Source organism: Aythya ferina (genome assembly GCF_964211825.1).
Source record: "Aythya ferina genome assembly, chromosome: 13".
Classification (NCBI taxonomy): domain Eukaryota; kingdom Metazoa; phylum Chordata; class Aves; order Anseriformes; family Anatidae; genus Aythya; species Aythya ferina.
The window spans coordinates 16,838,935-16,863,980 of NC_140311.1; the positions used below are offsets into that span (position 1 = coordinate 16,838,935).

General features: G+C 38.5%; 1 protein-coding gene across 3 annotated transcripts in view; it reads right to left on the minus strand.

Annotated features, from left to right (window-relative positions):
* Positions 1–426: 426 nt before the first annotated feature.
* ZDHHC15 (zDHHC palmitoyltransferase 15) overlaps positions 427–25,046 on the minus strand; it is a 28,251-nt gene continuing 3,631 nt past the window's right edge. The window contains exons 3-12 of one of the 3 annotated variants that reach the window (XM_084535029.1): positions 23,248–23,264; positions 21,661–21,781; positions 20,760–20,829; positions 20,117–20,149; positions 18,928–19,048; positions 17,003–17,135; positions 15,714–15,840; positions 14,163–14,272; positions 8,192–8,275; positions 427–6,829 (exon numbers count right to left, since the gene is read on the minus strand). In XM_084535029.1, coding sequence (XP_084391155.1) covers positions 8,232–8,275; positions 14,163–14,272; positions 15,714–15,840; positions 17,003–17,135; positions 18,928–19,048; positions 20,117–20,149; positions 20,760–20,829; positions 21,661–21,781; positions 23,248–23,264 — 776 coding nt within the window. In that variant the 3' untranslated portion in view covers positions 427–6,829; positions 8,192–8,231. Of the gene's footprint in view, positions 6,830–8,191; positions 8,276–14,162; positions 14,273–15,713; positions 15,841–17,002; positions 17,136–18,927; positions 19,049–20,116; positions 20,150–20,759; positions 20,830–21,660; positions 21,782–23,247; positions 23,343–25,046 lie in introns of all 3 variants that reach the window. The other 2 variants (XM_084535028.1, XM_084535030.1) reach the window with 2 other exon arrangements.

The window sequence follows — 25,046 nt, forward strand, 5'->3', positions numbered from 1 at the left end:
TCCATGGTACTGAAGAAAGAATCTTCCTGTTGTAGTGTATGTACCCTGATGGGCTGGGAATTGAGAATGGGAGAAGTGCTGTCTACACAAATTCTGCTCACAGCGTGGTTGAGTTTTGCCTCTTAAAACTTCTGTGGATGAATCAGTATCACCGACCATTGTAAAGAAAAGGAAATGGCAAAAAGCTGGGCTCAAATTCTAGCTCTGTTCACAGGGCTGGAATGTAAGGCCTGGGCTGCTCCAACCAATGCCTTGTAAGACAAGGGGGCAGGATTTAATTAACTTATTTTTTTGGTACAGATGAAGAACCTTCCCCACTCTATACAGTAATTTTGGTTAATTCAAGTTCTATAAGGCTTCCAGAAAGAGTATTTTCCCTTGTCATGGGTTAAGTCATAGGAAATAATCACTCACAAGTATAATAAATTAACCAAAAATGGTTTTAATGCAGTCCTTGCCTGCAGTACAGTATAAACTGTGCAGGCTTTCTAGTATAAACCATAATAGAAAATGACAAAGCAGAATGTACAGTATATCCAGCTGTAGAAACCATACAAACACTCGGAAAATGCTAGTGAAACATACACAAAGCATTCATATTAAAGACAATGTTTGTCAGACGATAAAAACAAGTATCCAAAGCTTTTGTAAAAACCCATTTGATATCAAAAGTCTCAATGCTGGCAACAGCATTAAACTCCTGAACCCTACTAAACATCCCACATGTTGTCAGTGGACCGTTTGCAATGTTCCCTGGAAAACATTTCCTTCCTATTAAATTAAGGGATAAGAAATCAGTATTAAACAACCCAACACTGGGTGTCATGTCCTCTGCCAAGCAGAATAGTGTTGACTGTATGCAAAGTTTGCAGACTCAAGACGTTTATAAATACCAACACCAGGCCATCCTGGTTTCCTGAAACATAACTGAATATAATAATAAATGAAATTGATTTTACTATTTTGAATAATTTAGTAGTTATTGGCACAGAGCCCACTAAGCCAGTCTTCCTTGATATGAGAAGCTCTTTATACTACAGTGGTTTACAGTCAAAGTTCTGACCCAGTTGGAGAGAGAGTGTATCGGCTCCCAAACAGAGCTTCCTAATCCAAAACCAGCCTGATTCTCAGCTGAAAAACAGCTGGACAGGTAGAATAATTTATAGCAACCTGATCCTTTCTGTTTATGTTACTAGCAAGAGGGAAGCCGCAATAGACGCTCCTGGCTCCTAACAATGCAATCTGGAATTACTGGGGATAGCTCGAGTCTAGATGATCAGTGAGCACAACAAAAGTTACACATTAACGTAATTATTGCAAAAGAAGAATGCCTGCACACGGAGTTAATTCAGAACAGCACCACACGTTCCACCTACCTCTTCACACAATCTCTGAGTCAGAAATAATATCACCTCCTCGTGGAGGCCACGTCTGCACCCGCACGGGTTTGTTACATCAGCAGGATGCCACGTGCCTACACCAAAACCTCCCGCTTGTACACATCCTGGATCCTCCAGGAACAGGCACAACAAAGAAAACAAAACAACGTTTTCAAGAATCCACTGGATTTTTGTGTCTCTTATAAACTTTGGAAAATGGTGATCTGAGGAGGTGCAGCACATAACCCTAATGCAGAACGGAGATGGGGAGGACAAACCTTTTTTTTTTCTCCTCTCTCTGGGCTTCCTATGGGATTTAGCCCCAATGAAAAGTTTAAGTCTACTGAGTATTGAAATAGCAGAAATTCCATCAGGTAAAACACCTTTGTGTTACATAAGCTGTTTGATATTAGTGTTTGATGCAATCAGGTTTCTTTGTTTTTTTTGTTTTTTTTTTTTTTTAAGCACAATTGGAATAAGCAGCAAGGATAATCCCCTTGTACCTTTTTTCCTTAACACAAAACCTTTTTTTTTTTTTCTGAACAGTAGCTGTTATCCATTGAAGCTTTACACATGCTGCTGTAAATCTTAACCTTATACAGAAAAAAATAAATCAAGCAGCACGAAGGCGTAACCAGCTTATATGCTCACATCAGAAAAGTAAACTTACGTTGTACTTCACAAGGTTTACATTTCAAACTGAAGCTAGAACATGAAGAATTAAGATTTATAGGAAAGAGAAAAGCAATGCAGAAAGGTAGATCCCACTGCCCTGAGCAAAGCAAGCTGAACCTGAACGATAAAAATCACCAAGCGAAACCTGACAAACATTAAGATTGATTACAAACAAAATACATGGCCCAACTGTTTAAAATGACACCTACTCGCCTTGTTAGTATCCAAAGAAAACAGCACAAACAGCTGAAATCTGATACATTGGAGCTATGTGTTCGGGAGGAAGAGCGTAAAGGGAGAGGGAGAAAGGACAGTTAAGAATAAAACTGCGACAGTGGGTATGGTCTCAGTGTTAATTACCAGAAAAGGAACTAATGCATTAAGCAGGAAGAATACATAATAATGCCACAACCTGGAAATGCTCATCACTGCCAAACTGTTTGACAGACCATTACTTTTAATGACAGAAGCCACCCTACCATGAATACGCTTTAATTGATGGCTTCGGAACAAGTTTATTTTTACACATATTCTATAACACAGAAGCTGATAGAATTGGAAAAATATCAATAAAATCCAGGTATGTTCAAGTCCTATGGATCGATTTCAAAAATTTGTACCACGAGAGTCACTGAAATGAAAATGTGACTCGAAGTTAATTAATTCTGGCTTAATAAACAAGGTCAACAGCACCTCCTTAGCCTGCTAATTCAACACGTTCAGGAATGAGCCAGCTATGCAAACAGCAAATCTGTTCTGCTGGCTTAGCGACTACATTGGAGGCAGCTGGTCCCTGAATACATCCCCACACATCTTCCTCTACATCTAACTACAGGGAGGAAAAGGTTAAGTTCTATTTTCCCAGACGCTTTACATTCATACTATGTTACAGACTTTATGCATCGAGTTTTGTAACTACTACTAAGTTGTGCTTTCAGTCCACACCAGCATACAGAATATAAAACCTACAGTTACAGATTTTGCTGAATCACATCTCTGGTTTGTTCCAGGAAGTAAACATTCATTGCTACAGTGCTATTAAAAAGCTTCCTGGCCTCCATCAGCTACAGCACACTACATGCACTAGTACAGGCCTATGAAAACACAGTACTGCTCCTTGCTTAAAGGAATACAATCTTACTCTACTCCAAAACCACACAGTACCAATTCAGCAAGAGAAAAAAAAAAAAAAATAAATTGCAGTGCAGTGATGCTTATTAAAGTCCTGATTCCTTGGACAATGTTCACTGGCCAGGGACAGGACTTAGCGCAATACAATCCACAGAGACATCAATGTGATGTCTGCTCCAAGGGAACTGTACCTGCATGTAAACGGGTGAGACGGGGAGAGGTGAGGAGGGGGCTGTTAGTGGGAAATTATTTTGGAGCATTATCCTCAGAGAACAGGGATATCTACCCTGCAGACTGCACCAGTGGATTTTACCCCTTAAAAGGGTAAAATTTTATTTGCATGTTAAAAAATCTAAATTGCACTCAGCTGAATACTTTACCTGTTTTGTTACCTGCAGCAGTGATTACAGGCAGCCTGAGCAATTTGTGTTCCAGTGCATTTACCCGGTATGTTTGACAGAACCTCACGCATCCTGCATTTACCACATTCTTTGTATACAATTTTCTTTTAGAAGCTAAGCAAACAAAAAGCCAATTTAAAAAGTAAACAGGAGCCCAGCCATAGGTAGCAGGGGGTGCAATGAAAATGACTGCTTTTATGCTGCCCTGCTCTCTAGTTAACAGTCTTCTTAAAGGCCAGAAGTGCCAGCTGAAAGCACTGTGTTCCCCTTAGTAGGTCATCCGGAATGATGTCTGAAGCATCAGCTGCACTAATGCACTGAGCAGAAGGATCTCAGCAGCAGTGTGTGGAGGAACACCAAGCCTCCCCAGGGAGACCCAGCTGCTCACTTATAGGCTGCCCTGAAGAACAGAGGCTCACTGTGGCTTCAGCAGCCACCCTCCAGACTCCACTCCTGGGCACCAGCACCTGCACGGCAGCTTTCTGCACTCGGCTTTAACCCAGGGAGGCAGAGGAAGCTGCCCAACTATTCTGCTGCGCTTGAGTTCAGCATACACAGTCCAAATACTGGGCTGTAGGAAGGGCATCTCCTCCAGCTCAGCAGAATAGAACAAAATGGAGTTTGTTCAGTCACCCAGACACACCAGGATTTGTCCGCTTCAGTATTTGTTTCATGTTTCACTCTGAAGCTTTCAAAATCTGATGGGTGTGAATGTTGACTTATGGCTCTGTAGCTATCAAATTAATTTTCATTTCCACCTGCACAAGAGTTTGTTCTAGCTAAGCGAGGCTGAGCAGCTTTTAAGAAAAGGAAAATGTGCCATTACTAACCACAAGAAAAATTACTTAATATGAGTATGTTAACGAAAGGTGTCAAAGCATCATTTAAGCACCTTGAAACCTTTTAAAGCTGCTTCTAAGTCTGAGCTGGAAAGCTGCATTATCATGAAGACAGCTGTTTTAATAATAATTAGAAGACAAAATAGATTTTACTGGCTAAGGAACAAAGCTGCAGCTAGACAGCAGGCAGGGATCTGCCTGCAGATCTTCTAGGCAGCTCTTCTGCTGCTGTTTGGCAGAGAAACAACCCTGCAAGGATGGCACGGCTGTGAACAGAACCAAATGCAGAACGGACACAAGAACCTGCTCAGAAACTCTTGTAAATCCACTTGGCTTCAAACGCAGCTTTGACATTCCTGTCTTAAGAAACACATTTCAGTTGACAGGATGGGAAGTAGAGTTAGCGATTTATCCTCCTGCTTATATAAACAAGGAATTTAGTGGTTTAAAGGCACAAATACACAAGTAATAGGGCTAAATTCCTATACATTTCCTGCTCTGTTTAACTACTACCTTCCCCTCTAGAATACATTTTGTCAGCCAAGAAGTGACCAATTCTATTGCCACCTTTGACAGCTTAAGATCCAGCACAGGATTTCTATTAGAAATGAAGGTTTAGATTTAATAGGAAAAAGAGTTTTGTTGGTTGACAGCTGTCTGATGAGAGCCATCCACCAGAAGTGGTAATATTCACAGAGCCTTCGGTAACAGCCAAAGGAGGAAGCAGAGTAACCCACACTGCGACTGGGAGAACCCGCCCCAATTCCCAAGACCTCAGCTTCAGCAATAACAACACATTCTATAGAGTCTACTGCCTCTTCTACACCTAAGTATAGAGTTTGATGTATAAAATATCTGTCCAAAGGGCACAGTTTATACCAGGTAGTTAAACTACTCTTATGGACAAAAATCTCTGCAAGAGTCTCTTCCATCTCACTAACACATTTCTGCTGGTAACAGCGGCAGAGTAAATAGAGGAGAAAAGACAAGAATGTAGCCGAGGCCTTTGTCACCAAACAGATACTTACCAGGTAATTTCTCTTGACAACTGCTTCTGCAGTCAAAGTCAACACAAATGGGCTGATGAACAAACAAAATCAGGATAGAAAACACTAACAAATGATCTCAGATGCAGTATACTAACACATTAAACATGCACCTAATTCAAACATGAGATGGAGTTGCCAGGTCTGAATCATGCAGATAAAAGAATGTCTCAGATCTAGAAAAATACGTGTCATCCTGCCAGCAAATTCTCAGTTCTATTCCACAGAGTAAAAATAGCAATACATTCCTTCGACTGCCAATGGAGAAAAATAATAATAATAAAAAAAATCACCTCTCAGTGCTGAAACACCTTTAAAATATCAGTCAATACATTTACTGAGGAAGAAGTTTGGAATAATTGAGTTTACCAAATGTCTCTTCAGCATTATGGGATTAAAACCACCGCTGTGGAGTGTAAACTCCAAACACTACTGTTGGAGGTAAACATTCAGTGCACATTTCTAACTCCTGTGTTTCAAATTTACTTCTTCCTTTCTTCCTTTCTGACTCCATGAACAAAAAATTTCCATCAAACACTGATCCAGGAATGAGTTGATAATGCTCTAATTACCATGCAAATTCTGTCATTTTAGCCCTAGTAATTAATGCACATTGTAATGTCTAAAATATCCATTTGCATTTTAGGTACCTGCAAGTAGGATTGGGCTTAAAGGGCACTGTAACTCAAAATCTAATGTAATTACACTTTCCTGTAAAAAAAGCATCAATGGCCACAATATTCTTGAATCTTGATACTGGCAATGTGAATATTTTGTTTTTGTACACAGTTGCACATGTATATATACATGTTCAGCACTTTGTCTTTCAACAAACATATATCCAACTATCAATTTAGTGCCAAATCTAGATGAGTCTGTCTCTCATTGAGTTGAACTGACTCAGAACTTTAAGCATATTAGAAAATGCCACTTGTCAGAGAAGGTTAGAGAATCAGTCTCAATATAAATACCATCCCCAAGAATATTATGGCTTGGAAGAATTTTGAGAACTCAAGTCCCTGATGTTTGCAAAATGAAAAGGCCTTTGGAAATGCACTCACATCAATACTTTTTACCTATTTTGAATAAAAAATATATATTATTTATAAAATAAAGAGAGCAGGCCAAAGAAGATTGGCCAGAATCACTCTATAAAACTGTTCTGTTCACTCCATAACTTAAACTTATAAAGCCTTGAAACATCTGGATAGCGGGATTTCTGGAGAAGCACTCTAGAATGCAGATTCCAATCCGATGATACTTCATGATGTTTTCTCATCTTGAAGATCCACTTGTTTTCTGCCCCTCACAACTGAAGTCCATGCAAAGAAAAGGGATGTTGACTCCTGAGAGGAAAGCTGAAATTCAAATAAAGAAAAATGTATAAGTATAAAAGCACTGATCTGATCAGAAATATATGTCTAGTCTTGACTTTGAGCATCATTTTAAAGCCATGCAGAGTAACAGGCAAAGTGCTGCTTTTTCACCCCCTCAGTGGAATGGCAGTACATAGTCCTCATTGACTGTCTACAGAAGAAACACAGGTTTTTCTCCTCAGTGGCAGAAAATGGGATCACACATACAATCTTCAAGAAGCCCATTTATAAAACCTTTAAGTTGCTCTATTCTAGTGCAAAACTAAGCAATGGATCATAGTGCATTAACTCTCAACACAGTTACTCAACATCCAGAGCAAGTAGGGAGGCGAGTTCTATCTAATTACTCCACTTTCTGCATGTAGTTCAGCAGAAGATATTCCTTGAATCTTGTGCAACAATACTGCACTGTGAAAAGGCTTCGTGGACACCGAAGAGGACACCGCGTGCAGCTGACTGCAAGAATATACGTGCAGGATACCTCCCCCCGTTACGAAAGTCAGGACAAATTGTCAACCACTGAACATTCTGGTAGCAGCAAACTGTATCATCTGTTGTCACACCCAAGTTTCTTCAGAATGAAAGAAAAATAAGTAAGAGCAATGGGTGATGTGGGTATTGCCAGCTACTTCCATTTACTCACAAGTGCATAGAGCACAGCGTGGCTGTTCTCATCCTCAGTTTCTTTCAAGACCTTATCTCCACCACCCCTCACCTTTCACAAGCCATGGAACAGACTTTTGTTCTTGTAATTAAACAACATAGGGGCAAGAATCATTCCTGCCACATTCAGCAGAGGAGTTGCCAGGGTTGTATCCTCCGCTAATAAACAGCGTTCTTGGCTCTTGTGTTAACCATGCAAACGTCCAGCCCAGGGCTACTAGAGAGACACTATTTTCTTTTAGATTCTCTTAAACAACATATTTCTGGACAAGATGGAGAAATATTGGTGAAATACTTCCACGCTCAGTTGCATCAACACGACATTCTGGTGGAAGGGTCTTTGCCCTTCTGTGAGGAACAGGCTGCCCACATAAGCTGTGGCTGCCCCATCCCTGGCACTGCCCAAGGCCAGGCTTAATGGGGCTTTGGGCAACCTGATCTAGTGGGAGGTGTCCCTGCCCATGGCAAAGGGTTGGAATTAGATTATTTTAAGGTCCCTTCCAACCCAAACCATTCTATGATTCTATCACAGCCCCGCCACTCTGAAGATTTTGGCATGTTAAATGACTGCCCAAGTGTCAAGTGAGATACGCCACCGTTAAAGTCAAAACCTGTCCAGGATTACCTACCAAATTCCCTGCAGAATGGCTTTCTGAAAATAACCAAGAAAGATATACTGACCTTTCTGAACAAGCTTTGTACTGCCATCATTTTCAAACCGCTATGTCTCCCTTTCTATGGCAAGGGATGAAGCTTCAGTGGAATCTATACAAGGAAAAACAAAGTAGTTAGAGATAAGTGAATCTGTTTTTCTCACTAAGAATGTATTTTTCACTAAGTATGGGAGCATGCCTTTAAGAATCATTCCAAACAAAAATAGACAACCACTTGTCAGAGCTAACTTAACAGCAGTATTTTAACTGAGATTACTCTATTATTGGCTTCATCTATTTCATAACCGTGTCACAAACTGTAAAGCCACTATGACAAATAAAGATCTTTCAGTTTTAATGGAACATTTCAGACCTTTCTGATTAGAAAATTATACTGGTTTACTTATAGTGTGCAAGATGTAATCTGAAAACGCTAAGCTTAGAGCTTCATTTACTGATGCCTTACAAAACAAGAAAAGCAGTGGTGAGAAAACAAGCAAAAGTAAAACATCATCATTTGTGTCTACCATGACCTCTCCCCAAACCCTTCTGTCAGAAGGGAGTGAGGGCACCAGAGCTTACTGAACCAGGAAATCACGTTCTCTGAATACATTTGCGTTAGTCCAGCAGAGGTAGAAATACATGATAATATATTAATATATGGAATATATCATCATTCACGATAGTTTATTCCTAACATTTTCACGTGCGAAATAAAAACATCATGTTTCTATAAATACACACAGTGCAAACCCTGAAAAACTGAAAGCAGTGCAGGTCAGATGTAAGCCAGAGGTAAGCAGAGGAGAAATTTCTACTTTAAACCTATAAGGCTGAGGCAGTTGGGCTTGTTTAATGTGGTGATGAGGAAACTCAGGGTCAACCTAATAGCGGTCTACAATTACTTGCAGACTGTTTAAAACACCTGGTTTATCAACTAGTCTAAAAGCAGCTCATACCTCATGTTTACCAGGAATAGCACCCTGCTAATTGTAGGTGACAATCATTTTTGCTCTAACTGTAGATCTGTGTTATTACAGCCACTAATGCACGAGAACCTCAAAAGCAGTCTATATGCATAGATCTATCTTCACAGCCTGCCTGAGAAGATTATCATACTGTACTTCTTGCCACCTGCAAAACACAGTTAAGTGAAACAAACTGTCCTATTAAAACAAGGAAAGACACCCAACAAAGAAAAAGCTGCAGCAGCTGTAGGATAAAGATTCAGTTCCCTAATGAAACCTTCAGAATTGTTCCCATGCCTGTTAAAAACAGCATTTCAAAAGTGTATTGTTCTGTAGACATCTTAACTGACCTGGCGCTGTTCAGTTTTAAAACCCAGAGCTCACTGTTACACATGATGGTCAAAATGCAAGAGCAGCACTGAGCAGTGTCAAAAATCAACTTGGCACAGAACTTTCTTAAGGTAAAGGAAGAAAAACAAACAGCAAACCACCCCCCCGTTACCATTCAACAATACGTACACAATAAATAAATTTGCCTAGGCCTTTTGTTTCTTTATTATGCATACAGGGAACCACTGCTATTTCCGTATTTATTAGCATAGATATCTATTTTATCATGCAAAATCTGTTTATTCAGATGGGAAGTTCCAGGCAACAGCCTTTTATACTGCATTCCTTTAGAAAAAAATAAGTTTGAAGTGCCAAAGGGAACTGATAAAAAGATATATAGATCTGCTACCCAGACATGTGCCTCGCTGAAATTTCACTACCAACTTCTTATGGAATATCTTTTTTTCAAGTAATTCATTTAGCAGCTGCAGGTCTGATCCACATACAAAACCATATTGGTTTTACTAAATATATTTACCAATGCATTTGGTTAAACTGGTGCGGACTCCTGCACAGGTACCCCTCTGTTGTTTGAAAACTGATCAGAATGCAGTCAGTGACGCAAGGTTTAGCACTGCTTTAACTTAATCCTTCTTCTGCCAGATGCAATTTAAACATTTATATCACGCCTGAAATCCAGAGATGCAGATCTAGTCTTTTGTCTCAGTTTACTGAATTGCACAATACACCATTGTACTGTCTGAGCAATCTCTGCTCGCTTCCAACATCTAAGTAGCTTTTTTAATTTCTCGATGGATAGAAATTTAATCCCTACAATCACAACAGATGACTTCTCTACTCAAAGGACCGCTACGCCAAATTAGCCGGTATCGCAGGACATGATGTTCCTTTAATTAGACTCCTACCAATCTGAATTGAAATTCCAAGCACATGCCTTCAGACACCTGAAGCTTCATCACATCATCAGAGATCACCAACTTCCACCTATTTCTCAGGATATGCTGGTTTCTGCTGGAAAGATGTTACTTAGTGCAGATGACAAATTTTTGAAGATGAGAACAATCGGGGAAATATTTGATTCATACTGGAGCCTTTTGTACAAGTTAAAATGAAACATATTATTAAATTATTAATCAATCTAAGAGATCAGACGTTGCTATAAATGTACACAAATGGCTGTCCTACCCTAGGCTCCACGAGACAAAGAGCACAAGCATTCACAGTACTGACACATCCGCAACCAACGCGTCAAATGCATTATAGATGAATTCTTTGAAAAAACTGATAACCTTATAAAAGCTGCCAGCATGTGATTTGGGCTAGCTCGCTGGCTAGACAGATTAAACAGATGCCTGTGAATAAGGGATGAGCATTAATAAATCTGGAAAAGAAAAAAAATCACTTTACCATGACTTTGGAAGCAAATGTTTTCAGTTTCTGGCTAAGAAATGAAACAAAAGGTTCCTCAGAATAGTTTTTTGCCCCTAAGTGAAACATTAAAAGCCTTAGCAAATCAGGATATATATATATATATATATATATATATATACACACACATAAAATCCAACCAGTAAGGGCACACACATTTAAATACCTGTATCACAGAAAAAAAGGACAACCTTATGGGTAAGATGACTGAGAAGGTGGCCTGTACACTCCTGGGACCCCAGACAAAGCTACCTCAGCTTCTTGCTGTCAGTTGGGTTTGTCCTCTCCTCATGAATCTCCAAGTCCCCTTAACGACTGATGAGGAGAGCCCTCGTTACTATGCCCTGCTACATAACACAGGTGTGTGAGCAATTGTAGGTGAAACTCCAGGAGGAGAGAGACCCCACTTAAATACAACAGGGCAGTTATTACTCTGCTCTTGATGCAGCTGGCAGTGCCATCTCCTAGGACTGCAGGATTGAAACACCTGCCTTTCTACGCTTACTCAGCTCCTGCTTTGTCTGTGGGTGATTAATGTCCAGGTGATGTCTCCCCCAACATCTTTTACATTATTCAAAATGATAAAGAGACATTTGTTATCTGCACAGGCAAAATGGTACAGTGACAAGTTTAGAAAAAATGCTCTAAGAGATAGATTTATCATGTATCAGAAAACTACTTTAAAGTATTTTACATGCGTTGTTATTGAATCAGTTGCGACCCTACCTGGTGGTCATGGCGTGAAGACTCAGGCATCCCTTGTCTGCTACAGAGCTTTTTGATGAAAGCTCTTGTGCATCCCTGCGCTTGTGAAACTAGATCGTTGACAGAGACAGCCACACACACTCCCCCTAATCCCCTTGAGGGATTTTATCTTGCAAAATTCAGTTGTTCAGACTGAGAGGTGAAAGGAGGATTTGGCTGTTTGTAAGAAGAATAAGGGAAGTGGATTCCTCTCAATGTTTGCACTAGCAGCTGAATTCCAGCTCCAAATCACTTATTTGTAGACACACAAAGACACATTGTCCTTACCTAGGGCATTATTTTTTTTCTTGTTCCCATCTTTACTTCACACTCTCTACAGAAAGAAAACAAAAAGTCTTCTCCAGTCATGGCCCGAGGTCCATATACTAACAGCTAGCCATCCCCTCATGGAAAGTGCTCAGCCTGTTTTCTCACTTTTGCGTTTCCCTGTGCACAGTCTCAGATTGGCTTTTGTAAGACAGAAAGATGTTCTATTCTACCGTCGTTACAGCTTTACAGGTTCTTGGATTAAAACTACAAACGTTTTTTTCACCAAGAAAGACTAGTAAAGGCCATTTATTTCATAAGCACTACAAACTGTGGGACTTCATGTAAGCTCCAGATTCTGATTCTGGGATCCGACTTGGCCAAAATTCATGTAAGTATGAAAATGTTTGACAGTGATGAATTAATTTTTTATTCAGAGAATTTTTGTACTTTGGAAAAGTTGGAAGAACTTCAGATTGATTCCTAAAGGAGTTATTTTAAGCATCATAAGCAATACACAGAGATGCCATATTTTGTTATTTTTACAGTCAATTTGTGTTACCTTATCACTGCCAAAATATATAGAACAAAACAGGAGGAACAGATAGTTTTCTACCCACACAAACACTAACTAATTAAAGCAGTTAATCTGAAGTAAAGCTGAAATGAGCCTCTTTAGCCCTATTCACAAAATCCTGGAGAGTACACTTTCCCAGCAGTACATGCAGCATGCCTTGGAAAAAACACAGGCTGTTTATTTTGCAGTGGAACAAATGGTTGCAAGTCAGACCTAACCAAAGACTGAAGAGCAAATACTGTGCTGCTCAGATTAAAGAGCTCATTGCATGGTATTTCACACACCTATACAAAAATTCACGTGGAAAGTTCTTGTTTTCCCTTTTGACCAAGACAACCGCCTTCCTCATGGGTTCCCAAACATACATTGTGCACCTATCATTAAAATGTATGCCATGAGAGGGGACATGACTGGCAAAGTTTCTGAAAACTGTTCTGTAGCAATAAACAACGTGACTATGGAAACCACGTCTCTGAACAATAAAGCAGTGGTAGTTGGTTCTCCAAGCATACTTGCTTGATCCGTTAATTACAGCAACCTTAGAATTAAACAGGCTTTCACCATTCTGTAGAAGTGAAAAGAACAGGGAGCTTATGACGTTTCTTTCAAGGGAATCTAATTGTCTTTCCTATAGCATACGGTAAAGTTGCTGTCAATTTTACTGTTACTATAAATGTGGATGACATCCTTGGTCTACAGAAAAAATAAAACAAACAAAACAAAACAAAAAAATATGAACTCTTGCTTAACTTAGCAGCAGGATTTCTGAATGCTGGTAACATGATAAATATGAACCCTGACATTAACCCTGATATTCTGCTACATACTGTATTCTCCAACGACCAAAGCCTGGTGATAAATATGTAAGAAAAAAACCCTCAAGTATGAGCAGAGAATAGTAGTAGTAACAAACCATTAAACTAATTTTGGATGCATCTCACAAAAATCAAAGAATGTATATATATATATAAAGTCTTTTTTCTAATAGGACATCTATAGTATAAAAAATGTGTTATCACTTCAGAAACTGATTAAATCTATTGTACAAACATGCCAGTTCACCCAGAATTGCTCTCAGCATATATATTTTATAAAGATTAGATAGCACATAGATAGGTACTGTCTAATCTGTAAGTGTTATAGTATCAAAACCAAATAAACTTTTATCTTCTTGTACTAAAACTGAACAAAGTATAAAGTAGCTTCCTAAATGTAACACTACATGCAGGTGCTTGCATGCACATTTTCAAACTCTCAGAGGATAAATGCATGTAAAAACCTCTTAGTCTTTTTACTTTTGTAGGCACAGCTTTATGTCTCCAGTAACTGCGCTGCACACAACAGCATTTATATATAAATACGTCCAATTTGTGGAAATTTCAATTTCTTTCTGCAACTTGTAACAATCTCTCAGTCCATTTATTTGCAAGTATAAAGCTACTACTAAACAAACAAACAAACAAAAAACAACCACCACCAAAAAAAAAAACAACACACACCTGATTTCAAAGTAGAGATTATTTTTCTTTTGTGTTCATTAGTCAAGTCAGAGCAGCCTAGCGATTTAGCCAACGCACTGTTTTTTAAATTTGATTAGCTCTCATAATTCAGGAATTAGTCACTGTAGTTCAAGACACAACTAATTTCCTTTAGGGCTACCTTACCATGAGGCTCTTCATCTATTCCATCATCTTCCCACTGCTCTTCATTTGCTAGGAGAGGATTCTGAGCTTCACACAAAGCTCTCATTGGGAAAAAATGTCCATCACCCTGGCTGCATACAAAGATATAAAAATGCTGTAAAGAAGTAGGAAGTGATTCTGAAGGATTATTATTTCTACACATGTTCTTTTTGTTTGCAGAGGCAAACTGAAATATCCAATGTTTACTTATTATGCTTTAAAGCTTTGAAAAATACTGTGTTTATTTTTTGTAGCAACTGAGATACTAAATACTAGATTCAATACTAGATTCAAACCTTAATTCCTTCAAGCTTTTTGGAGAATAAAATTAAAACCTATGTCCTGAATGAAGTAATTTCTAGCAGAATTTAAATGTGTAACTTGATCAAGATATTTGGATACAACAGAAAACAAACTTAAGGACAGCTAGAAGTGAGATGGTACTAAGGAAAATATTTATGTAGAAAGAGCAATTTTATCAGTTTTTATCTATACCATAGACTCTTCAGAGCAGAAATTATACTTAAGTGTTTGAATGATGCCCAATAGGAAATGGCCCTAATCTTAGTTAAATGTACTGAAAGACAAGACCGACTTTCCTGTGACCTAGACCTGTAAATAACATGGGAAAAAAATACCCCATGCAAAAAATCTAAAACCGGAAAAGCTGTTTTTCCTTTACTCTACCAAATATAAATGTGTTTGTGTGTATGGATATCAAACAAATTACTGAAATTCATGTAAAATAAACTAACAAGGTTAAAAACAGGATGTTACAGATTGGTCTGCCCCATATTTCAATTCTTAACATCCAGCAGCCTATACAGAGGAACTGTAAATTAGCTGAAGTACCTTTTTCTTCTGATAATTTATCCTTACCCAAGGAAAATAACCTGCGTGTTGTCCCTAGGATTACTACACACTCTGTTAACGTGCCTCTGACTAGCATTCTGTGCTGCCTTTCATTAACAGCAAGGCTTCCTGTGCTAATCTTTTCCCTTGGACTATTCTTAGAAGCAGAAAACAGATGGCACTTGGGATGCAACTGGGTCTTAGATCTTATACACCACTACTTGAAAAAGTTTCAAGTTGCTGTGCAATGAAGTTATTTTAAATTGGGTGCAATAACTAAAGGAATTTAATTGGAGTATACTTTACTGCTGGTCGACTAAGTGCCAAAATGACACCTTCCCCTAAATTAAATAGCATAAATCATTTCAGCCACAGGAGTCTGAGGATGAAGAAATCAGCATCTTTGCAGTGAACACCCATCCACATGTCGCCAGGAGTCTAAAAAGAAAGTTCAAACACCCTGTGCAGTGCGTTTACCTGACAGAAAGCTTTCACTTCCAGACTTCTTGTGTATGGGATTAACACAGGTGGTGCCTGCTGGTGCATTTACAGTGATGTACAATAGCAGGCAGCCAAGCCACACAGTAATAGACATAACATGTGAGGCCATACAAGGGATTTAGAAGTCAGTCCCTTTAGTTAATTCTATCAGCTTTTAGCACTGACTTGATTATTACTTACCTAGAGGCAATAGGCAGTAACCACAGCTTTTTTTCTTCTCCAAACACTTGTTGAAGATTCTTTACAAAGCCAAGATTGAATCCATTTTTATCTGGGCCATTTTGAAACACTGGAGCTGAGAAAGCCTCTACATACAGATGCAATTTCAGTGAAAAAATGAAAATCAATGCCAAATACACTGAAACAGGACTGTGCATGTTGTAGCCATCTAAGGACAACATGATTTGCCAGATTATTAGCTAGCATTACAAAGACACAAAGTGTGAAAATAATAGATTTCTTATTTTGCAAGCCTGTAAAGACTTTCAAACTGAAGGCAGGAATTTGGTCTTGGAAAATTAACTTAATGGAATAATCAAACTGAACTAAAATCAGTCTGTTTAATCTACAAAATAGAGTTAGAAGATCTTTGAATTAAATTTGTTTAAAAAAGGGGGTAGAAATTTCTAAATCAAAAACCTGCAGAATTAAGTAGGTCTGTCTTCAACACATACTGCAGAAGTAGCACTGGAGACTTAAATTGCCTCATTCGTTAATGATATAATGAACAAACATATGCAGACAGGCCCTCTGTTATGGTGATAAACGATATTAAAAAAGAAAGAGAGGGGAGGAGAACCTTGAGTGCACTAGAAACAATTTTATCTACCTTCTAAGCTGCTGCAGAGGTCTGATGTTTTGGGCTAGATGAGCTTCAGTGCCCCTTGAAATTGAGTTTTAAAGTTAATAATTATACAAAATCTGAGTATTTGCTCAAACTCTTGACACTGTTTTGTTATAGAACTTTATCCAAAAATCTTTAAAATTTGAACAGCTTATCTGAGGAAAGAAAAAGAAATCACTCCATAAAATCATACTGCTTCAGATTTTAATTTCAACAGCTTAATTTTACAGTCCTAATTTCTTTGCCTTTGTCACTGAAGATGGACACTGTTTTTCCCAACCTCACCAGGCTTAGGATGCACTCCAACATATGAGCATAAACAACCATTATTCCTGAAAAGCTGCACTCATTTCACAGCAAATGTAGTTACACATATGCATAACATTTGTATAATTGGACTCTTACACTTTAAAGCTCTAGTTTCCCTAACAAAGCTTTTGTCACATCAGCTAATAAATGCAGCTCATTTGCAGCAAGAAATTTCTGCAGCACTGTGCCAAGACCTTAAATCCTCCTCCCCTCACAAGCCAGCAAGAACATACAGTAGAATATATTTTTTCCCCTCTTCCTTGTTACAGCACTGCTTAATGGAATGTCTCACCTAAGCAAGACACAAGAGCCTTACCTAAAGTAGATCTGTTTCTACTGACAAGCCAGCAATGGTAGCCAAACAGAAACATAAGGCTTACAAAGAACATAACCGCCACAAAGAGAAGGAAAAGGACGTGAAATTTGGAACGTCCATTAGTCAGTTCTCCCTAGAAAGAGAAGAAACACAGAACAAGTGATAAGAACAAATAAAAGCTGATAATTCTTTCTTCCCAGAGAAGAAAGATATCCTCTAGAACACTTATTTTAAGTTACCAAACTATTATACAAAAAGTTGCACCTTACTATAAAAAGCAAGAAAAGACAAAGAAGTGATCTGATTCTTTTCCCCTCCCATAACCAAAGCTGAAGGAGTGGTATGCTACTAACTTTCTACATGTGACAGAGCCAGTAAAATCATGCCGTCTTCCCACCTGGGCACAAGACTGTCCTGTGTCCACAGGGAAACAGGCAGGCACAAGCTCTTGAACTCCTCCTTATACGTATACATCTACAGATGGGCTGTGGGGACCCCAAAGCAAAAAAAAATTTCCTCTAAGCATTTGTACACCATACATATGCAAGCAGAGAGTTGAAGTCTCTGTGCCTTTCTTAGCATAAAAAATAATTCCTGCCAGTGTCTCATGAATATCTCAGGAGGCATTTTTTGTAGGTGATTAGACTTTATTTTTATTTTTTTTAAAGAGGAATTAATAAGTTAATGCACAGCAAAGTTATGTTACTTAAACACTGTCATGTAGAGCTGACAGCACAGGGGACATTAAAGAAAAAAGACCAGAGACATAAGGTCTCCCTTAGCTTAGTTGCCAGGTGGTATTGCTTGCATATAAATGACCATTGATAACTGAATAAGAAGCATGTTTTATTTCCATCAACTTTTAAATCAAGAAAGGAGTCATATGGGGATTAGAAAATAATTTTTTTTTTTGACATTGTTCAGTAAATATGTACGTATCAGTGCTAGGATGTTATGCTTTGATATCAGAACAGAGAAGGGAGCTGACACTCTTCAAAACACGAAGCTGCTGGAAACCATCAGTTAAGAGTGAGTAGTGTGGTGGCAACCCCAGGCTTAGTCTACAGGTCTGCAGTCTACACCTTCCTTTACTTGCTGTATCCCTACGGGCAAGGGACCTCATCCTTAAGATAGGAATATAGACAAAGATAAAAGAAATATGCCCAGGCGGTTCAGGAAACAACATAAAAGAAAAACACCCACCCACAATTAATGGTTTCCTGTAATAAGACAGAATTACGTAGGAGGTATTCTTGCAACCACTTTAAAGACATCAAATGTTGACAGCTAAGAATTTCTACCTAGAAGACAACTATTTCTATAATCAGTAGAAGTTGGTTGTTGTTGGCTTTTTACACCCGTCCTTCTCCCTCCCCAATAAGGAGGTCTGACTGGCCAACAACAGCTGTATTTTGATGTGGGAAGATTAACCACATTTACATCTAAGAAGAGGCTAACCTAACTCAAGCTGTGTTTACCCCTATGCAACACCTCCGACTCTGGTGATAGGGCTGATGATATACTCTAATGTATATTGAAAAATCAACATTTTAGTAAACTGCAATCTTGGGCTCTCTTTCAGTGAAGTATATCTTCTTTTGAATGATATTTGAGTTTTCTAAGCTAATAGACTTGTGATACATTCAAAAGAATCTAAGATACACATGTTCATATACATTTGTACAAGAAAGAACTTGTTTTCCAGAAGCTATCCCTGTGATTAGAAATTCCCAAAGTCTATTTTCTCCTCACTGTGTGGAGTTCAGACATATTGGGAGTTACACTCAAAATACGGGTTCAAAAAAACCCCACACCTTATAGAACAAACACAAACCCTCCACTGACTGAAAACAAACAAGTAACTAGAGTGCCTAAATCCCACCAGCTCAGAAGATACAAAAAAGTTACCAGATTCCATGACTTACTGTCCAATACTTAATGAAATACTTGAAGACTGTTGCAGCAATATACAAGCAATACAACAAAGAATAGGCTAAGAAGAGTAGGAAGAACTTGTAGTTAGAGAATCCAATGCAGTTATTCACCCTAGAGAACAAAAGCAAAGTTAGAATCAGGATATGCGCAGCACAGTTGTAACACAGCAAGTACTACATTGTGGGGGAGGTTATTAACCCTCTTCATTATACAATGTAATTTCATCAATAAACAGCTCCCCTTAGTGGTCTAAACGAAATATAACTGAAGTCATTTTGCTTTTCACTTGAAGACTTACTCTGCCAAGTAAAAACACAGTTTGTATTGTCGAGAGCTGTTTTAAAGTTGCTAACTCTGGTAAATTTGTCACAGAGGCAGATCCTAATTGCTCGTGTCTGTTTCTGGTCTGCAGCGGTAATCAGATCTGGGATTTCTGTTTTACTTCTATTCATTAGCACAGCTCAGAAACCAGATTCACCACTTGTTTGATTACATATAAAACAAATCAAACAAATTTGATTCTAATTCTCCATGCACAGGGCAACTCTAAAATGAAACAAGGGAGTGCAGAAAAAAAACATAGGCATTTCTTTCACAACTCATGTTTGAAAAAAAACCCTAAATTTAGGAATACCGCGGGTGTTCAGGTGGGGAAGTGTCTGCGTTGCTTATGATTTCTGAGATCTTCCTTTTTTAAAAAGGAGAACTCTAAGAGATTTAGTAGCAGCAATTCTCAAAAAGAATAAAGCTTAATGTTTCCATGCACCATTCTACACAAAGTATCTTTGACCACGCACAGGTGGCAGGCTTCATTTCACAAACAAATTGCATGCAAATATTATTATTGAAAGCAACCACCAACTGCATGCTCAAAGTACTACATAACCAAAATTAAGGGGTTAGTTGAAGTCCATTTACAATTTGAGTAATAGTCACAGTGAATTAGCAGATGGATTTTAAATTACATCTATAAAACAGCTTTTTACATGTAGTTAATAGAACAAACATGAATGATCTGTCTTTCAAAAATAAAAATGTTTCAGGCGATTTCAAAGTGTAATTATTTTATAAATCTCCCAATATGGTCTAAACTGAAAGAGGCATACAGACGCTATTCTACAGAATAAATCTAAACAGCCTCCTTTTTCAGAAAATTACAAACCAGTATCTAGGACATACCATGGACAGTGATGATCCATTTTTAGCACACATCTGCAAAAGGACAAAAAGGAAAAATGGAAGACTTATATTTGGTACATAATTGGCAATTGCAGATCAGTAGCAAAAGCCCCCCCCTTTTTTGGGCAGATTTCCACATGACACAAACTCAAGATGATACTCTCGCTGAATTTTTTTTAAGGTAGGTATAATTTTAAGATGGAACATTTATTATTTGTTCAAGATCTGCCAATGTCTTTGGTATTCTGCAAGATAAAAAAATAAATAAATGCTTCCCGCCCCAGAGCACTTAAAACTTTTGCAAAACACCACTTGTAAAGGCCTACTATATTAAAAAGTAAAAACTGCACTTTATTTAACCTGCTACAGGCAATCAGTTAATCTTTTATCAGACAGCAAGCTTCCTATCAACTTAACGCTCACAGATTTGTAGGTGTGGGAACTGCAAACACTTCAGGGCCACAAAGAGCAGAATGCAAACCTTCATGCTGTCACACACGTACATATGCTGCTGGCTGCAGCTGGAACGGAGGTACTTGCGTACCTTCACATCCAAGTATGCAAAAAGATACGTGAAGAACCAGCACATTCGCATAACTTAGTGGGTACGTTCATTTCAGTGACAAACAATCCATTAACTTACATAGCACAAACAGAACAATGGTGACAACGATCTGGTTTTATCAGCTGGCATCTATCACAGAATCGAATACCTGTAATTAAAGACACGTTAATAGCAAATAATAGTTTTTTTTTTTTTTCATATTTGTTAATATTCTGCTCATTTTCAAACTATCTACATTCTTTCCCTTTATCTCTGTAAAAGATGAATGCATTTGCAGCTGAGATTTGCTGCCAGGTCATAATCAGATAAGCAATGCTCGCAGTTCTAGAGATTTGTACATGCAGGGAACTCTCCTCACTGCAAAGCATGCGATCAGCATAAAACCACTAAAATGGAACTGTACACTTCCTTCTGGCTTCTACATTTACTCAGACTTTCAATACATTCCATGTTGATAATTGGCTATACAGCAGCTCCTTACTTCAGAATTCTCTGGTTTGTCTGACAGAAATGAACAGGCCAGAACTTCCAGTCTGAAAAACGCTTGGAAAGGACTGCAGGATACATTTACTCACAGAACAATTCAATGAATAGATTTTTGGACCGTATGCCCTGCATCTGTAAGCTACACTCCTTTTAAAGTAAAAATCACTACAGATTTTGGTATATTATTATTACTACTGCAACTATTAAACTCAGACAATGTAAGTAGGCTGTTGAACTCTCAGTGCAAAGGGTAACATATTGCTACTCAGAGCCAGAACTTGGTACTCCACTGAAGATGAACCAGGCGTTAAAGGCTTTTTTTTGGTTTTCCCAAACATAAAACCTGACAGGAAAGATATGAAAAATCTTAGTACAAAAGCTATGCAGTGTATGCAATGGCATCAGGATGTACTATAATCTGCATTGCCAGCATATGCTACTTTAGCCTGCTTGATTTGTTTGTTTTAGAGAAACAAAACTCTGCTTAGCTGACCTCCATTCCCTGTTCTTGTGTACACTGGCAACTTCCTGGCAATTTCGGCGAGAATCTGCCTCTGCACCTCTGGCCTTTCTTCATTTTCGTAGCGTTCTTTGTCAGCATAGGATATATGATACTAAAAGCAGAAGTCATGAGAGAACCAGTTACTCATGGGTAGAGGAGAGAATTTTTCAAATCTAGTCAAGTTTGGAAACATTTTTATCCCACACTCCTTCTAACAAGATTAATCTAACAGGAAAATATATTGGTTAAGGAGATAGAGTGAGAGGGTAAGTGCTGGACAGGAAGAATACTACACAGTACATCAGGAAAAAATGCAGAAGTGAAATTAAGATCACAAAGCAACATACTCTAATTGCTACTACTGTTGCTGCTTTCGACTTTTTCACAAATAGCATTAATAACAGTGATAATGACATTTCAAGCACTTTCCTTGTGAGCAAGAACCTGTCCCCCAGCTATATTTTTCTAACACTGGAATTAGTTATTTATAAACTCGTGTTCTTGTAATTTGGATTAGATTATGGCCATGAATATTTCAAGAGCCACACACCTCTTCTATTGCTCTAAACACAATGTTTTATTGGTATTTTATAAAGCAGTAACACAAAATGCAAAATAGTTCAATCTGACCTCCACAAAAAAAAGTAAATATTTGGCAGAAAAACAATAGAAGCAAATGTCTACCTGACTGTCCTGCGCCCTAAATCATACTCTTGCCCTAAAATAAGTTATCTACATCAAAAAAATAATACCATATCCTTAGCTAAAGTATAACTTCCGAAATAATGTGGTTTTGTCACCGTGCACCCGTTTCTCTTCACTGTAGTATATTCTTGTATTTATCTTTTATGATACTGTTGACCAGGGAAGTAACAAGTACTGGTGTTACTGGAGCTATCCATCACCTCGCATATGCTATGCACATAGCCACAGTCCTCACCGTCACAGCCATGTCACATCGTAATTTCATCATGTTTAAAATTAAATTGATTCTTCTATTCCTCACTGTCACAAGAACAAGTCTGACAAATGGGACGAGCTTAACTGTTGTAAAGAAGCCTACTCCCAACTAGCAAAGGGCTACAGGCAGTGCTGAGCCTTGGAGGCACACAGAATGTTCCCACCACAACAATCCAGCTGTGGAGATCAAGAAACCCCACTGCCATTAAAAATGCACCTGTTTCTACTTGTGCTGTGACATCTTCAAGGAAGACAAAAATAATGCCATAGCTCCTTACTCACAGGACTCCAGTCTGGCTAGGTTAAGCAAGGTTCTCAGGATTTCACTTCCAACTTGTTAAATGCTTAGAGATCAAAGCCACTATAAATATGTAAGGTAATAATCATAAATCCTATTATTCTCAACATTAAAAATCCTACCTGTTCCTGGAATACCTAAAAAGTGTAGCTTTATACTTAACACCGTGTCTGATTTAAATCATGCTCTTTGGGGAGTCAAAGGATTCTCAGAACAGTAAACTACTCAGCTTTTATAGATAACTCTAGGTTATCTTCTTTGAGTTTTCATTAGTATCCCTGCTTCACTCAACAATGAATGCGAAGTGTTTGGATTCTTACCTTTTTGCCTGGCTGCACCGGGAGAGTAAAAATAGACTTCCAATACGTCCACACAAAGAGCACAAAGAGAATATGGAATATTATAAGATAGGCCACTAAAAAAAAAAACACAACAAAAAAACAAAAGCAGAACAATAATGTCTTAAGCAAAAGTTTCATTTACAATGGGCACAATTCCAATCTTTCAAAACAATGACAAAAAAAGAGGAAAAAAAGAAGGTTTGTATTTCAACCAGTTTTATTGCACAGCTAAATCTTAGGGCCAAGAGGTCAGTAGAACTTGAGGGCTCTGCGGCTGCAGTGAGGGGACACCAATCTCACAAACCTCCCCATCTCCAGCCAGCCCACTTGTATGGGCAGAGAAGCACACAGCTGTGAGAGATGTCAACCCACAGGGCAGGCGACAACACTGCCACCGGGCATGGCAGGATTCCTGCCTCTTTTCCACATCCTGGGCACAGGCAAAACAGAACTGGCTGGTGCTGAGCAGCATGAAGGCTAAATACAGCGATACTCCAGCATCTCCAAGTTTTGGATTCCATTGCTACTGAATGCACTTATACTCACAGTACCCTGTTATCCCTGTACTGCTCATCCATGCAACGCATTTTTCACCACTTACAATATTTGAAAGAAAAAGCATGCTCCAGCAGAGCTTTAGATTACCAGAGAAGTCAAATGTCTTATTCAACATCTTTTGGCCTGTCAGAGTTGATAAGATAAAACAGGAAAACACCCTCAAAGTAAGGAAAACATGTCTTGTGATTACTGAGAAAGAATTGTAATCCACTGGACACAACATGGCCACATGAAATCCAGCATGCCTCAGAGTAACCTTATTTCAATATACAAAGCCTCTGGGCATGTGCAAGGCATATTGTGGTTCAGAAAGTCACATTCAGAAAGGACAATTATCCTTCAGCTACACAAACTATTTATTTCTTTAATAGTGAACACTCACTAAGACATCTCAAACAGTTTTATTTAAACACACTACGTAATTACAGTAATATCTTCATTTCCTCTGTTTCTTTTAAACTTCAAATTCAGCAAACTAAGATTAAAAGTAACTACTACTAGTGGAAAGAGAAACCAAAAATCCAAAAAATTCCTAATTTTGCAGGCTGTGTGAAAGTAGTTTGAGAGTTTCTGAAGAGATGGCACACCTCACAAAGTACACCTCACAGGAATGTGATGGGCTGTGGGACTGACCACATGAATCAATGATAATTCATTACTGCGCTCTTAAGTTTGAGATGTAATCCTCATTCTATGTGTAGATGGAGCCCAATCATTTTTAAATCAGTATTTAAGGGGAAAAATCTTACAACTGTTAAACTGATAAAGCAAAACAGCATATATTACAGGAAGCTGACCTAGAGATGCAAGAAAATATTTGGCAACGAGTAACTTTTTTTGCTGAACAATCATTAACATCACACTTTCTGTATAAGAGTTTCAAGTACTAGGACAGCCCTCAAGTGGAAAGAGAATTCACTTAATGCAGGAATCCAGAGGATCCTTGAAGTGTTAGCTGGCACTGTTCTCCATGGAACAGTTTGCCATCTGAAAACGGCAACACCTTCTGCTCCACTTCACAACCATGCCAAAGGAAATGGAGGTAAGAGGCCATCGATATGAGCCAAATGCCTAACACCACAGAGAGCAGATGAATACTAAAATGGCCACTAACTCCTTACCCTTAGAACACATTGTGGCCTCCAACAATGCAGCACTAGAAAAGGTCTCAGCAAGTGATCTTGCTGCTCTGCCCGAGGCGTTTGGTGACCACCCGACAC